This window comes from Bufo gargarizans, chromosome 3 (assembly GCF_014858855.1).
Source record: "Bufo gargarizans isolate SCDJY-AF-19 chromosome 3, ASM1485885v1, whole genome shotgun sequence".
Lineage (NCBI taxonomy): Eukaryota > Metazoa > Chordata > Amphibia > Anura > Bufonidae > Bufo > Bufo gargarizans.
In genome coordinates, this window is record NC_058082.1 from 516,266,077 (window position 1) to 516,280,734 (window position 14,658).

The window sequence follows — 14,658 nt, forward strand, 5'->3', positions numbered from 1 at the left end:
GCAGTTTTTAAAGGATACAGCAATGCGTTCTCACTGCTTAAGAAACCAATTAGGTTATGTGCTGCTAAATGCTTCTATTATATGTCTGCCCTTACTCTGAAAGCTTCATTAAATGAGTACACTGCGGAAGGCTGTTAGCTGCCTCTAATCAGGTTTTATGGCCTGCTAACTTCCACACCATTTGCAGCTACATGTTAATGTGTTGCCAATGTCACAGTGAAAACACCTTGTCTGGTTTAGGCATCCTCCAGGAGTTCTACAAAACATCATTTATGACGAATGGGACACTCTTACATCAGCGCAAAGAGTTATTTCAGTTGACAGCCGTTTTGACAGTATTTGAACCCCTTCTTGCATTCATGGCACCGTAAACGGTACAATGTATACGGTTTAAGGTACTGTGATGTGTGATTGTCTAACCCAGGGGTCTCATATATATGGACCACACTTAAAAATAATTCCAGTCGATGGGCTGTTTGCTTGAATGGAGCTTAGCCCCGTCCAGGCAAGTTGATACTAGTCGTGACGTCACTGGGCCGGCGGTAAACAGTGAGAAGGCCGTCGCTGCCTTCTCAAACAGCTGATCGGCGGGGGTCTCGGGTGTCGGACCCCCGCCGATCAGATGCTGATGATCTATCCAGAGGATAGATCACCTGTTTAAACAAAGTGCAGAACCCCTTTAAGCTAATAGCATTTATTTTTAATAAAAATAGCAAGCATCAAATATATATATATATATATATATATATATAAACAATCATAAAATGTAGGTATAAAACATCAAACATGAAGCGTATGACATAAAACGTAAACGGTAGAACATAAAAGGTAAAAGCAGTAGCACTGGGTCTGTGGATGTCGTAATCCTGGTATTGCATAGGTTAATTATTTTATACAGGTTAATGGCTTAGGGATGCATTAAATGACGGTTCGTTGATAATAACACATGTAGTTGTTAATATGGTTATTCAAAAGTTGTTCGAAATTGCGTCAATATCAGTCAAGGTATACTGTGGGGTTTGTACTCCTATTGATGGCAGCCTGTATATAGTTTTACTGGCAATGATTCAGGTTGCAAAATATTTGTCAGTCTATTCAGTATTGTGACCATAGGTTTATATACACAAGAGACTGGGTTTGGTTTAATACAGGGGCGTCCCACCTGTAGTACAGCTACTCACCTGACCCCGAAGATTGTCCTCTGTTATGCAGTGTATTCCACGCTCAGGATCGGCGTCTCACGTGGTATGGCTGTGATCACGTGACTGAGGCAGGAGAACGTCTTTCTCTTTGTTTAAACCGCCTGGTCCTTTTTCAAATTACACTTTGGTCCTGCAGGTAAAGCTGGGTAGTTTGGATTCTTGTCCACACCAGACATGTTTTAATGTGTCCTCACCTCTTCATCAGTGGCCTTGAATGAGATCCAAACTATCTTCCCTTTTATATATTGCTCATGGTCCCACCAAAAACCCGGATTTATGGAGAATGTAGATATTCCTACTTAAAGCGTAACTGCGCTTTCACAAAACTCCTTTTTAGCTGAAGATGAGTATGTCTTCTGGCCCTTAGTTTTAGTGATCAACTTGGGGGCTCAATAACCAGACCCTACCAGTCAAAACTCCTGAAATGCCCTTACAGTTTATATAGAAATGCAGAATCTACACTGTAGCTACTGTTAAAGAGGACCCGTCCCCTCTCCAGACATGTCTGTTTTTGCAACGACTTACATTTCCCATTTAATAACAATTCTGGAGCATTTATTGTTATAGCCATATGTGGTGACATTCCTTTATTATTCCTGCTAGAAGTTCTGAATGAACTAGTAGCAGTTTGCAGTAAAGGTTCAGATGATTGTTACCTGTTGGGGCTTTGTCCCTGAACAGTCTGACATTATCCAATCAGTGCTGCCTGTGTCAGACTCCCATCTGGACCTTCACTGCAAAATACTATAAACTCATTCATAAATTCTAGCAGGAATAATAAAGGAATGGCACAACATATAGTTATAAGAATAGATGCTCCAGAATTGATATTATGTGGGGAATTAATTTACTAAAAGTCAGGAGAGGTGACAGGTCCTCTTTAAAGAGGGTTTTCAGGGCCTAGAAAAGATAGAAAGTACATCAAAATATTCCCTGTTGGGACTCATCCGCATTCCCTGCAACACTGTATGACATTCTTTGGACCGATTCATGGGAAAAGGTTATGAGAACTTTTCTTACTATGTTCTCTAACATTGTAAAATTGCCATTGTGCCAGTTTGATGAATGCTGTAACATGTTACGTTACAAAAGATGGAAATATATTTGATATTTGTAAGAGTGAAAAATGACATACTGTAGGTCCCAGAATTCCACTGTTAAAGGAGTTATCTTAGAATCAGCCTTTTTTTTTTTTTTTTTTTTTCAAATAAACCCTATACCAGTGATGGAGAACCTTTTACAGACTGAGTGCCGAAACTGCAACCCAAAACCCACTTATTTATCGCAAAGTGCCAACACGGCAATTTAACCTGAATACCAATATAGTATATCTTCCATGTACTTTATCATTAAGGCCTCTTTCACACTTGTGTTGTCCGGATCCGGCGTGTACTCCACTTGCCGGAATTACACGCCGGATCCGGAAAAACGCAAGTAAACTCTAAGCATTTGAAGACGGATCCATCTTCAAAATGCGTTCAGTGTTACTATGGCAGCCAGGACGCTATTAAAGTCCTGGTTGCCATAGTAGTAGAGGGGAGCGGTATACTTACAGTCCGTGCGGCTCCCGGGGCGCTCCAGAATGACGTCAGAGCGCCCCATGCGCATGGATGACGTGCCATGCGATCACGTCATCCATGCGCGTGGGGCGCCCTTTCGTCACTCTGGAGCGCCCCAGGAGCAGCACGGATGGTAAGTATACTGCTCCCCCGCTCCCCACTACACTTTACCATGGCTGCCAGGACTTTAGCGTCCTGGCAGCCATGGTAACCATTCAGAAAAAGCTAAACGTCGGATCCGGCAATGCGCCGAAACGGCGTTTAGCTTAAAGGGGTTCTGCACTTTCATTTAACTGATGATCTATCCTCTGGATAGATCATCAGCTTCTGATCGGCGGGGGTCCGACACCCGGGACCCCTGCCGATCAGCTGTTTGATAAGGCAGCGGCACTCCAGCAGCGCCGCGGCCTTCTCACTGTTTGCCGCCGGGCCGCCCGCCCTCTGACGTCACGACTTGTATCAACTAGAGTGGGCGCGGCTAAGCTCTGTTCACTTGAATGGAGCTTAGCCGCGCCCACTCTAGTTGATACAAGTCGTGACGTCAGTGGGCGGGTGGCCCGGCGGTAAACAGTGAGAAGGCCGCGGCGCTGCTGGAGCGCCGCTGCCTTCTCAAACAGCTGATCGGCGGGGGTCCCGGGTGTCGGACCCCCGCCGATCAGAAGCTGATGATCTATCCAGAGGATAGATCATCAGTTAAATGAAAGTGCAGAACCCCTTTAAGGCCGGATCCAGATCAATGCCTTTCAATAGGCATTAATTCCGGATCCGGCCTTGTGGCAAGTGTTCAGGATTTTTGGCCAGAGCAAAAAGCACAGCATGCTGCGGTATTTTCTCCGGCCAAAAAACGTTCCGGTCCTGAACTGAAGACATCCTGATGCATCCTGAACGGATTTCTCTCCATTCAGAATGCATTGGGATAATCCTGATCAGGATTCTTCCGGCATAGAGCCCCGACGACGGAACTCTATGCCGGAAGAAAAGAACGCAGGTGTGAAAGAGCCCTTAGCTATAATAGCCTGCCTACATTCAGTGTGCTGCCTGTGCTGTCCTTGCGCTGATGAATGGTAGGAAAAGTCTAAGGCATACTGGTACACCATAGACTTTTTCCAGAGTGTGGGTGCCCACAGAGAGGGCTCCGAGTGCCACCTCTGGCACCAGTGCCATAGGTTCGCCACCACTGCCCTATACCATGCTATCTTGTTAAGGCTACATTCACATGACCGTATGTGTTTTGCGGTCCACAAATTGCAGATCCGCAAAAACAAAACGGATGACGACCGTATGGAATCCGTTTTTTTTTGCGGATCCATTGTAACAATGCCTATCCTTGTCCACAAAACGGACAAGAATAGGACATGGTTTTATTTATTTTTTATTTTTATTTTTTGCAGGGCTACGGAACGGACATGGCTGTCCGCATTTTTTGTGGACCCATTGAAATGAATGGGCCTTCATCCAATCCGCAAAAAAATTGAACGGACACGAAAACAAAATACATTCGTGTGAATGTAGCCTTAGAGTATGACCACATGGCGCGGTCGTGAGCTGAGGTTGAGAACAGTGTTCCCTCTAAAACTTGGCACCAACTGAGCAGGGTCGGCTTAGAGCTGGGCAGAACTCCACCAAAGGTTATGAAAACCTAAGTTAATTGCCACATCAAACAGCATACAGTAACCCCAGCACCCTCCTGTACAATACAGTATAACCCCTGCACCCTCCTGTACAATACAGTATAACCTCAGCACCCTCCTGTACAATACAGTATAACCCCAGCACCCTCCTGTACAATACAGTATAACCCCTGCACCCTCCTGTACAATACAGTATAACCTCAGCACCCTCCTGTACAATACAGTATAACCTCAGCACCCTCCTGTACAATACAGTATAACCCCAGCACCCTCCTGTACAATACATTATAATCCATACATTATACCATACAATATACAGTTTACAATATAACCCCTACACAGTAGGTATTATACTGTATATTGTATGGCATGGTGCAGGGACTATAATGTATACTGTACAGCATGGTGTAGGGGTTATACTGTATATTGTATGGCATAGTGCAGGGATTATAATTTATACTGTACAGCATGGTACAGGGATTATACTGTATATTGTACTGCATGGTATATGGATTATACTGTATACTGTACAGCATGGTGCAGGGGTTATATTGTATATTGTAAAGCATGGTGTATGAATTATGATGTATACTATACAGCAAATGTATGGAGGTTACACCATGCTGGACAATATAACCCTTCGCTTACTGACTGCAGAGAGGACTATCCCACTCAATCCTAACTTGCTCAATGCATTGAGTTTAGACAGTACCATGTCACTCTTAGGGTCCATTCACATGTCCGTAAGTGTTTTGCGGATCCGCAAATTGCGGATCCGCAAAACATGGACATCTGCAATGTGCGGTGCGCAATTTGAGGACAGCACATCACAGACACTATATTAGAAAATGCCTTTTCTGGTCTGCAATTGCGGACAAGAATAGGACATGTTCTATTTTTTTCAGGAACAAAATTGCGGATCCCGAAAAAAACGATCCCGAAAAAACAGATGCGGATCCCGAAAATGCGGATGCGGATCCAGGAAATGTGGATTTGCATCTGTTCCAGCCCCATTGAAAGTGAATGGGTACGCAAATTGCAGAACGAATGCGGACCCAAATTACGGACGTGTGAATGGACCCTAAGAAGATGTTGCTGCCTCCTCCGTCCTCTTCTTTTGCCGAGCTGCACTTGTGCCCCCCTCTTCTGGTGGCAGCAAGCAAGAGGAAGGAGGTGGGGCAAGCTCTGAGACTCCTGACACTAGCTAATGTCAAAGCTTTGCGAGCACTATGGTGTATGCCTTGGGAATATATTTATAAAAAAGTAATATTTAAGTATTTTCTTAATTCCCGGAGAACCCCTTTAAGCTTACTGGTTATTTATCTTCTTTCTTTTCTGCCTCCATTTTGTTCAGTCTTCTTTCTGGTTTCCCTCAGTAGAATAGGAAGTCCTACTGTGCAGCACAAGTGGCCACTTTGGTGGGGGGCTGGTTCTCTGCCGTGTACATGGAGCACAGCAAAATCTTGCATGTGCAGTGTCACTGGACAGGGAGAGAAAGAGAGAACTGAAGACCAATGTGCATGCGTTTCCTGTGAACCAGAGAACTACAGGAGAACGTGTGCAGTAGAATCGAGACACAAATAACCAAATAAAATGGGTCATGGCAGAACGGTACATTTTGGCAAATCGATTGTATGACTACAAAGAGGAGCCATATTTGTGATTGTAGGAGTACCTCTTTTAATTCATGTATTTACTGGACAACAAAAGGGCTACTTTATGTCATATATAGTAACCTCCACAGTCCACAATAGTCCCCATTTATGGAAACTGTTTCCCTTCTCTTACGGTACGTTCACATTCAGCAGATTTGTAGCAGATGGGTTGTTTCTGCAGCATGTGCATGGATTTTTACAAACTCTATTCAGATGAATAGGACAGTCACAGAAATTTCTGCAACATGTGAACCCATTTGAAAAATCCATCTTTTCCTGTAATTTTTTGTAGTCTTTATAATAATGATAGTATGTTTGAGACTTAGGCCAAATGCACACGGCTGTGGAACACGGATATAACTGGTCTGTGGTATCTCGGCCTGGCATCCTGCTGAGAGCAGGACGCACGGCGTCATTGTTTGCACGCCGCTGCAGTACAGTAATACACTCATATGATCTATACGAGTGTATTACTGTACTGCAGCGGCAACACAAAGCGCACGGCGTCATAGCAAACAATGCTGCCGTGCGCTCCTGCTCTCAGCAGGATGCCAGGAGACCACGGACCACTCACATCCGTGTTCCACGGACCACTCACATCCGTGTTCCACGGACGTTTGCATTTGGCTTTATTGCTGCCAAGTGCTAGCTTGCAAAATATATGGTGTTTATGTAGTTGTTAATGGCACAAACTATAAAGAACATCATAAATGAGCATGATAGAGATAAATTGGTTGTAATTATTACTGATTTAAACTGAATCTTTCACCAGGAAATTCACTGATAAACCAGGCACATTGGCCCGTAGAGATAGTTCAGCTGAATGTGAATATATCTTTCACTTAGCAATCTCTTGCTTCATTCACACGTCCATATAGATGGGTCCGCATCTGTTCTGCAATTTTGTGGTACAGGTGCGGACCCATTCATTTTAATCGGCTGCAAAAGATGCGGACAGCACACTGTGTGCTGTTCGCATCCGTAGTTCCGTTTTGTGGCCCAGCAGCCACGAACAAGAATAGGCATTTCTATCACAGGGCCGGTCAAGTGCGGGCAGCAAAATGCCAGTCTCCGTGTTTTGCCAACCGCAAAACACTTGCGGACGTGTGAATGGACCCTTATCCACATGTAAACAGTTAAGTGCACTGAAGGTGTGCCCAATAAACTCTGTGCACCCTTGCTCCTCAAGTACTTTTTCTCCAGAATGAAGTAATGGATAAGTGAAAGATATCATCACATTCACGTGGGTAGTCCTACCAGGCCTTGTGCATGGTTTAACAGGAATTTCCTGGTGATAGACCCCCTTTAAGCTATGATTGTGTTAAAGTTTTTTTTCCCCGAGATTTTGATACTAATGACCTATGCTTGAGATAGGTCATCAGTATCTGATTGGTGGGAGTCCAACATCCGGGACCCCCGCCGATTAGCTGTTTGAGAAGGCAGCGGCACTCTAGTATAGCGGCTGTGGCTGGTATTGCACTCAGCCCCATAGAAGTGAATGGGGATTGGTCATCAGTATCAAAATCTCGTAAAACCCCTTGCACATACAATGCACATGAATGACGTTTGCAAGAGTCCAAACAATTAAAAAAAAAATCTTGCAATATTTTTAATGTGAGAATACTGGTTGAGAAAACTTTGTTTTGTAAGGTATTATTAGTGAGATCAATAGACACGGATAGAAAAAGTCAGTTGAACCAGTAACTATTATTTTTCTTCACTGTCCAGGACTGTGTGGACATGGGATGGTGGGAAGGAGAGCTGAACGGCAGAAGAGGAGTGTTTCCAGATAACTTTGTCAAGCTACTTCCTCCTGATTACGAGAAGGAAATCCATGTGAGTGCCATTTAATGTTATTTTCGCTTCTCTGTTAAAAGCCCAATTTTCTGGCATTCTTTAACATTTAAATATTTGGCAAACCTTTCCATTCTGAATGTAGAGTAACTCCTCCATTTCTGCATGTTACCTGAAATGAAAGATCAATTTTAAAAATGGCGACAATTTACCGTAATAGAAATTAGCTCCTCATGTACTGACTTACCTGAGAACAAGTTGAAGATGCAGCTAGAACCTGTAATGACAGAAGATGGCTTTTAAACTACCTGAGGCACATTCTTTCCTTTTTAAGACCTTTTTGTTGGCTTACTTTAGAGCAGTGATGCCCAACCCGTGGCCCTCCATCTGTTGTAAAACTACAACTCCCATCATGCCCTGTTGTAGGTTTATTGCTGTAGGCTGTCCGAGCATGCTGAGAGTTGTAGTTTTGCAGCAGCTGAAAGGCCGCAGGTTGGGCATCCCTGCTTTAGAGCATCATTTTTCACTAGGAAACTGGCTCATGATGGTATTAGCTGCCGCGTTTTACAGCTCAGCAAAAACCATGTCCCCTTCTCTTGACAGTTTTGAGAGTCTAGCAAGGCACAACTATCTGTTCTTTTTTGGCATAAAACAATTCTGAGTTTGCCTAGATTGATTTTAGTTAAAAAAGAAGGTGCAGTTTACGCCACAATTCTTGCAGAAAGACCTTAGTAAATGCAGGCCGATTGTGGTAAGGACTGTGGGGTAAGATGCACTAATTTTATTGAGGCGCAATAGCAAGTCAAGTGGTGTAAATTTCCGGTGAAATTTTTGTAAATCTGTCAGAATGTGAGAGGACACATCGCTTATAGCTAAGCCATACCCCTTTTAAAAACTTATTGTAAAATTGAAAAAAGTAACACATTGTTGTGAAAAAATGCCTCTTGTGCCAACACTTTAGAAAACCGGCATACAACTATTGATAAACTCATCCCTTCAAAAATACATGAGGCATAAGGCATCGTGCTCACAGCTGTTTTTGGGCTTTGTTTTTATTCAATAAATATGTGGAGTTTTTTTTCTTCACCCATCTGAGAAAAAATGGTGCCTTGTTCCACAGCATGCTGTATTACCAAGTCTTCTGTCCTAGAAACACTGCTTTTAAGGGAATCATAGCGGATCATGGTGTGGCGGCACATGTGAGCCTACACTGCCTACACACGGGCTTTACCAGAACTAGACATCTTCGTTAAGATTAAGTCTTGGTTTTCTGTGATTTACATATTAATGGTTTAAGCTCAGGATAGGTTATCAGTATCAGATCAGTGGGGGTCTGACTTCCCAGACCACCATGATCAGCTATGTGAAGAGGTTGCGGTGTCCTGTGAGCGTTGTGGCCTCTTCCTAGGCAAGTGATGTCACATTCCTTTTGACGTGGCCTAGGCGAAGCTCAGTCCCATAGAAGTAAATGGGGCTGAGCTGCGATACCAAGCACAACCACTATACAATATACAGCGCTGTACTTGATAAGTTGTAAGGAGGCAGTAAGTGCTGCTGCTTCTTCAGACAGGTGATTGGCAGCCCATCAGTCGGAGGATAGGTCATCATGTAAATCCTGGAGCACCCCTTTAAGAAGATTTAGTTTTCAGATTAAGCATTCATTATCTGCCTGCCAAGTAGGGTTGTTTAGTTGACAGCTATTCCTTCCAAACCCCATACACAAAGGGGAGTAAACTACCGCCAGACTCCTCTTATGCCCTCCGAAAAAAAAAGGATCGCACATATAACAGTCAATGGGGGTCATTTATGAACCTGAAATATGCCTGCAATCTGCAACTTCTCCCCGCTCACGCCGGGTCTAAAAAAGTGGGCATGGCAGGGAAGGGGACAGGCTAGGAAGCTGTCTTACATGTAGAACTGGCAGAGGATCCGACAAAGTTATAAAGAGGCCGGAGCCTCTTCATAACTGCGGCTGAATCACCGCCAGCTATAGGGCTTTATTAAGACCGGCGTCTAAAACACTGGTCTTAATAAATGTGTCCCAAAATGCCTGATCCTTCTTTCCACCAACGTAATCTGTTGAGGGAAGAGTCAGGAAACAGCTCAGCCAGCATTCATGTGTATGGGCTCCTTTAGTGTTTCTGGTTTGGGGGTGCCTTCGGTCACATACGGCCCTCTTCAGTAACAGTGAACATAAGTGGAGGGATACGTCAGACAATTGCACCGACAATATGAAGCATTGGGTCCAGTGATGTCTATGTGCAATATTTAGACATATTGTCAGGAATACAATAGGATTTGGTGCCACTGGAAGAAATAATGCAATTTATAGAGGCAAAATACAATGCAAGGGACCTCTCGACAATAGAATTACAGAACTGATCCTGAGGTGACCCGGTAAAACACAGCCTGATGTCTGCCTGTCATTTTAACAATGCAAGTCCAGAAATAGGCCTGGCCAGGCATCGGAAATCATGAGTTAAATTGCTGTAATTATACAGTTCCTATTTAATTCAGCCAGGGCCGGCATTTACACCCACCTATGCAGGTCAGATGAAATCATCCATTATACTGAGTGAAAGGTTTCAGGCTTAGTTGTAGAATGTGCAGATTACACGTCGGCAGACGGGTCCCTCGGGTGCTTTATCTTCTTCAGATGTACACAGTCTCACCCCCTACATTAGTATGCTACCCAGTCTGGGACAGATTTATGCTAGATGCCAGGGATATGTGTGCATTGAGAATAGTGGCACTATATAACACAATGCAGGAAGAGGAAGGGCGGGCGAATAGTTGTGCTGATTCATTTAGACAGCTCATTGGGCAATCATTAGGAATAGTTCCACCATAAAAATAATCATCAGACAGAGAGCGTAGATGTCCTAATAATAGTATCCTGTGGGGGCTACACTATACATTATCATGGGTAAGAGAGGCATCATACATGTATCTCACTGCAGGAACCCCTCTTATCATAAAGCTGTCTATTAGCGGACCCCACAAAGAACTGACAGTCACTGCGCCTGCCAAAACCCCTGACAGGCACCTATTATTGCAGAGGGGCCAGATATTTTTCCTCTGGTGGGACCATGTAATATGTGCAGTGGCTGTCAGCTCTACCTAAGGCCACCATATGTGAACAGGAAAGGGTTAAACGTTCTTCATCAGGACCGTATAAATAGGGTTACTTCTGTAAACCGAGGACAATACTGATGGAGGAACCTTTCATTGCCTGTAGGGGGCAGAGAAGAGTTATTCTACTCTTTGGCAAATCAGAGTATGGTCATTTGTTTCCTTCCGCTGATATACTGGGGTTTATAAGTACGAAAGGATGAACTTGATAGATGGATATGAATGCTGTGAAAGGCGGTTTTCTTTAAAATTAGCTATAATTGTACTATAGGTATTTAAAGGGTTTTTCCACCAATACCATTGATCACTGACTGTTAGATAGTGGGGGAAACCACTAGGACTGAATGCTCTCTCTCTGGGGTCCATATGTAACATACAGAATATGGACAGTTGGGTACAGACCATAATTCGTTGTAAATTAGGCTTAGCGGAATCATGTCTGGTCCAAGCATTACTTCCTAAATACGGACACTTAAAGGGGTTATGCCATGACTGATTCAAAAATGATAATCAGGTATCTTACAGTACATGACAGTCTCTTACTAGCAAAGCTAGAACCCGCCCTGTACCGCACATGGATCTAGAGATATCCCCATTTATTGCTGCAATTACTCTGCTAGATTTATTTCAGGCGGCATTTCCTTTCTCATGGGGCAGGTCCTCTCTGCTGTAGCTCTTTCCCTGTAACTGACACACCTTATAACAGAAGATATGGCTGGTGACAGTTGAAAATTTAAACTAAGCACATGCAGCGACCTCAGCGAGATGGACAAGAAATAAGGAAAAGAACAAACAGCAGGTGGCGCTACACAGATACATTTTATTGAGTAATTCAGTGGCTATACTAAATTTTAATTACATGCAATTACAAAAGTATTCAGATCCACGTGCTGGTTTGAAAAATGTAGAATGTGTTTTGCAGCACAAGCCATTTAAACACTTGTACGGTCCACATTCTGGACATACGATCTCCCTACGCCATTTTAATCAAAAGTAGGAACAAATGTAAAGTTTTTCCCGTATCCATTCATTTCTGTGGGAGTTCCAGAGATAACTGAGTAAAGCACTCGAATATTTCCGAAACTTTCATCAGAAATGAATGGGCTCATGCCCGACCAGTCACACCTTTTATTTCAGGGGGCCCCGCTGGGTATGGGTTTCCGTTCTCATGAGGGGATCCCAGTGGTAGGACCTCCTCTGATCTAAAAATTATCCCCTATCGTGTGGGAAAAAAAAGGAATAAAACCTTTTCAAACATTTCCTAAATGTCAAATTATAATTCCTGTATTTTGAAAAGTTGAAGGGGTCATCCAAAACTATAAAAAGCTCCCCCATATACTGGGCCACTCACAATGAATATCCTTACCAGACTCCCTGCACCGCTCCTGGTCCCCGCACTGCCGCAGCTGCTTCTCCCCATGCGCAGATGAAAACATCCGATGTCAGGGGGAGCAGCCAATGGCAGGCGGTGACGGGGATGAGCCTCCCTAGCTTCACGGGTGACACTAGGGAGGCTCGTCCCCGTCCCTGCCTGCCATTGGCTGCTCCCCCCTCCGACACCGGCACAGGGAGTCAGGTAAGTATATTCATTGTGAGAGGCCCAGCATATGGAGGAGCTTTTAATAGTCCTTGATAACCCCTTTAATCAACGTTAAGAACATTCTTTTTGCCTCAATTCCTCACCTCGTTTCCAAGATATCTATTTGCTGTCAGCAAATGGAAAACATTTTCTACAATCAGAGGCTGAAAACCATTAGATTGCATATACATTTTAAAGTGTAATTGTCCAATTTTTTTTATTTGCTAGTTTATTAGAGTTAGGCATGTATACCTGATATAGTCCGTCAATGATTGTCAAAAGATCTGTAATAACATCTTTCATTAATGTCCCCTGTCCCTTTCCATTGGTCTCCTAAAAAACTGTTGCTAGGGCTTTTCTGTCTTCCCTTTAGGCTAGGTCTACACGATGACATTTGTCGCGCGACAGATAGGGCGCAACATTTGTCGCGCAACATTTTGTTGCACTAATGTCGCGCGACAATTTTTATAATGGCAGTCTATGGTGTCGCACTGCAACATGCGACATGCTGCGACTGCGACGCAACAGTCGCAGAAAATCCATTTGAGATGGATTTTTCTGCGACTGTTGCGTCGCAGTCGCAGCATGTCGCGTGTTGCAGTGTGACTATAGACTGCCATTATAAAAATTGTCGCCCGACATTAGTGCAACAAAATGTTGCGCGACAAATGTTGCACCCTATCTGTCGCGCGACAAATGTCGTCGTGTAGACCTAGCCTCAGGCTTCAGAGTGAGGAAGCGTATCTCCGTAATCCAATCTGATTGGCTGGCAGGAAGCTGATGGCTAAGGCCTCTTTCACACTTGCGTTGTCCGGATCCGGCGTGTACTCCACTTGCCGGAATTACACGCCGGATCCGGAAAAACGCAAGTGTACTGAAAGCATTTGAAGACGGATCCGTCTTCAAAATGCTTTCAGTGTTACTATGGCACCCAGGACGCTATTAAAGTCCTGGTTGCCATAGTAGTGCGGGGGAGCGGCATACTTACCATCCGTGCGGCTCCCGGGGCGCTCCAGAATGACGTCAGAGCGCCCCATGCGTATGGATGACGTGTCCATGCGATCACGTGATCCATGCGCTTGGGGCGCCCTGACGTCACTCTGGAGCGCCCCGGGAGCCGCACGGATGGTAAGTATGCTGCTCCCCGCTCCCCACTGCACTTTACCATGGCTGCCAGGACTTTAGCGTCCCGGCAGCCATGGTAACCATTGAGAAAAAGCTAAACGTCGCATCCGGCAATGCGCCGAAACGACGTTTAGCTTAAGGCCGGATCCGGATCAATGCCTTTCAATGGGCATTCATTCCGGATCCGGCCTTGCGGCAAGTGTTCCGGATTTTTGGCCGGAGCAAAAAGCGCAGCATGGTGCGCTATTTGCTGCGGCCAAAAAACTTTCCGTTCCGGAACGGAAGACATCCTGATGCATCCTGAAGGACGGACTGTCCATTCAGAATGCATTAGGAAAATCCTGATCAGTATTCTTCCGGCATAGAGCCCCGACGACGGAACTCTATGCCGGAAGACTATAACGAAAGTGTGAAAGAGCCCTAAAGCAAGTGTGTATGTGAATTGAGTGAAAGGAATTTTTTACCTTAGAGACCTGGCAGAGGAGCCATCTTGAGAAGATCCTCATATTGTTGGGTTCAAAACAGCCATAACTAAGGGAAAAGCTCAAAGAAAACTATGATATGTGAAGAAACTAAAGATTGCTTTATGAATAATGCTGCAGTAGCATATGCTAAAATAGATTTTTTGATGAAAACATGACAGTTACACTTTAAGGTTTTAGATGCAGTTTTTGAAGCCCAAACTAGGTGTGGATCATAAAGGGAGAGAACATATAAAGAACAGATACTACTCATTTTTCCAATCCACTCCTGGTTTTGGCCTAAAGTGCGTCTAAATAAAACCCAGGCTTATGGACCCAATGTTTCCTTTCAATGGCTGCTTTTTGCAACAATGTATCGGTGTCAGTAGAACCTGGAATATGGAAAATTGAACATGGTTAAAGTAAGTATGCATACTAAAGCATACTAAAAATGAAAGTGTGTGAAAAGAAGACTTTTTGTACCTTTTTGCAGTCAGATTATTCCTTTTAAACCAGGGTG

At 44.1% G+C, this 14,658-nt stretch overlaps 1 protein-coding gene and 1 long non-coding RNA gene across 6 annotated transcripts in view; one reads left to right on the forward strand and one right to left on the reverse strand.

The window, feature by feature from the left end:
• SH3KBP1 (SH3 domain containing kinase binding protein 1) overlaps nucleotides 1–14,658 on the forward strand; it is a 395,797-nt gene that overhangs the window by 302,181 nt on the left and 78,958 nt on the right. For all 5 annotated transcript variants that reach the window (XR_006388136.1, XM_044283978.1, XM_044283980.1 and 2 more), the window contains one exon: nucleotides 7,776–7,883. Coding sequence is in view for 4 of the 5 variants with exons in the window: in XM_044283978.1 (XP_044139913.1) it covers nucleotides 7,776–7,883 (108 nt within the window). In the remaining variant the exon portion in view is untranslated. The remainder of the gene's footprint in view (nucleotides 1–7,775; nucleotides 7,884–14,658) is intronic.
• LOC122930521 lies at nucleotides 7,888–10,552 on the reverse strand. The gene is made up of 3 exons (XR_006388139.1): nucleotides 10,382–10,552; nucleotides 8,089–8,118; nucleotides 7,888–8,013 (listed from the first exon to the last, which is right to left on the reverse strand). It is a non-coding gene; the product is annotated as an uncharacterized LOC122930521 (long non-coding RNA).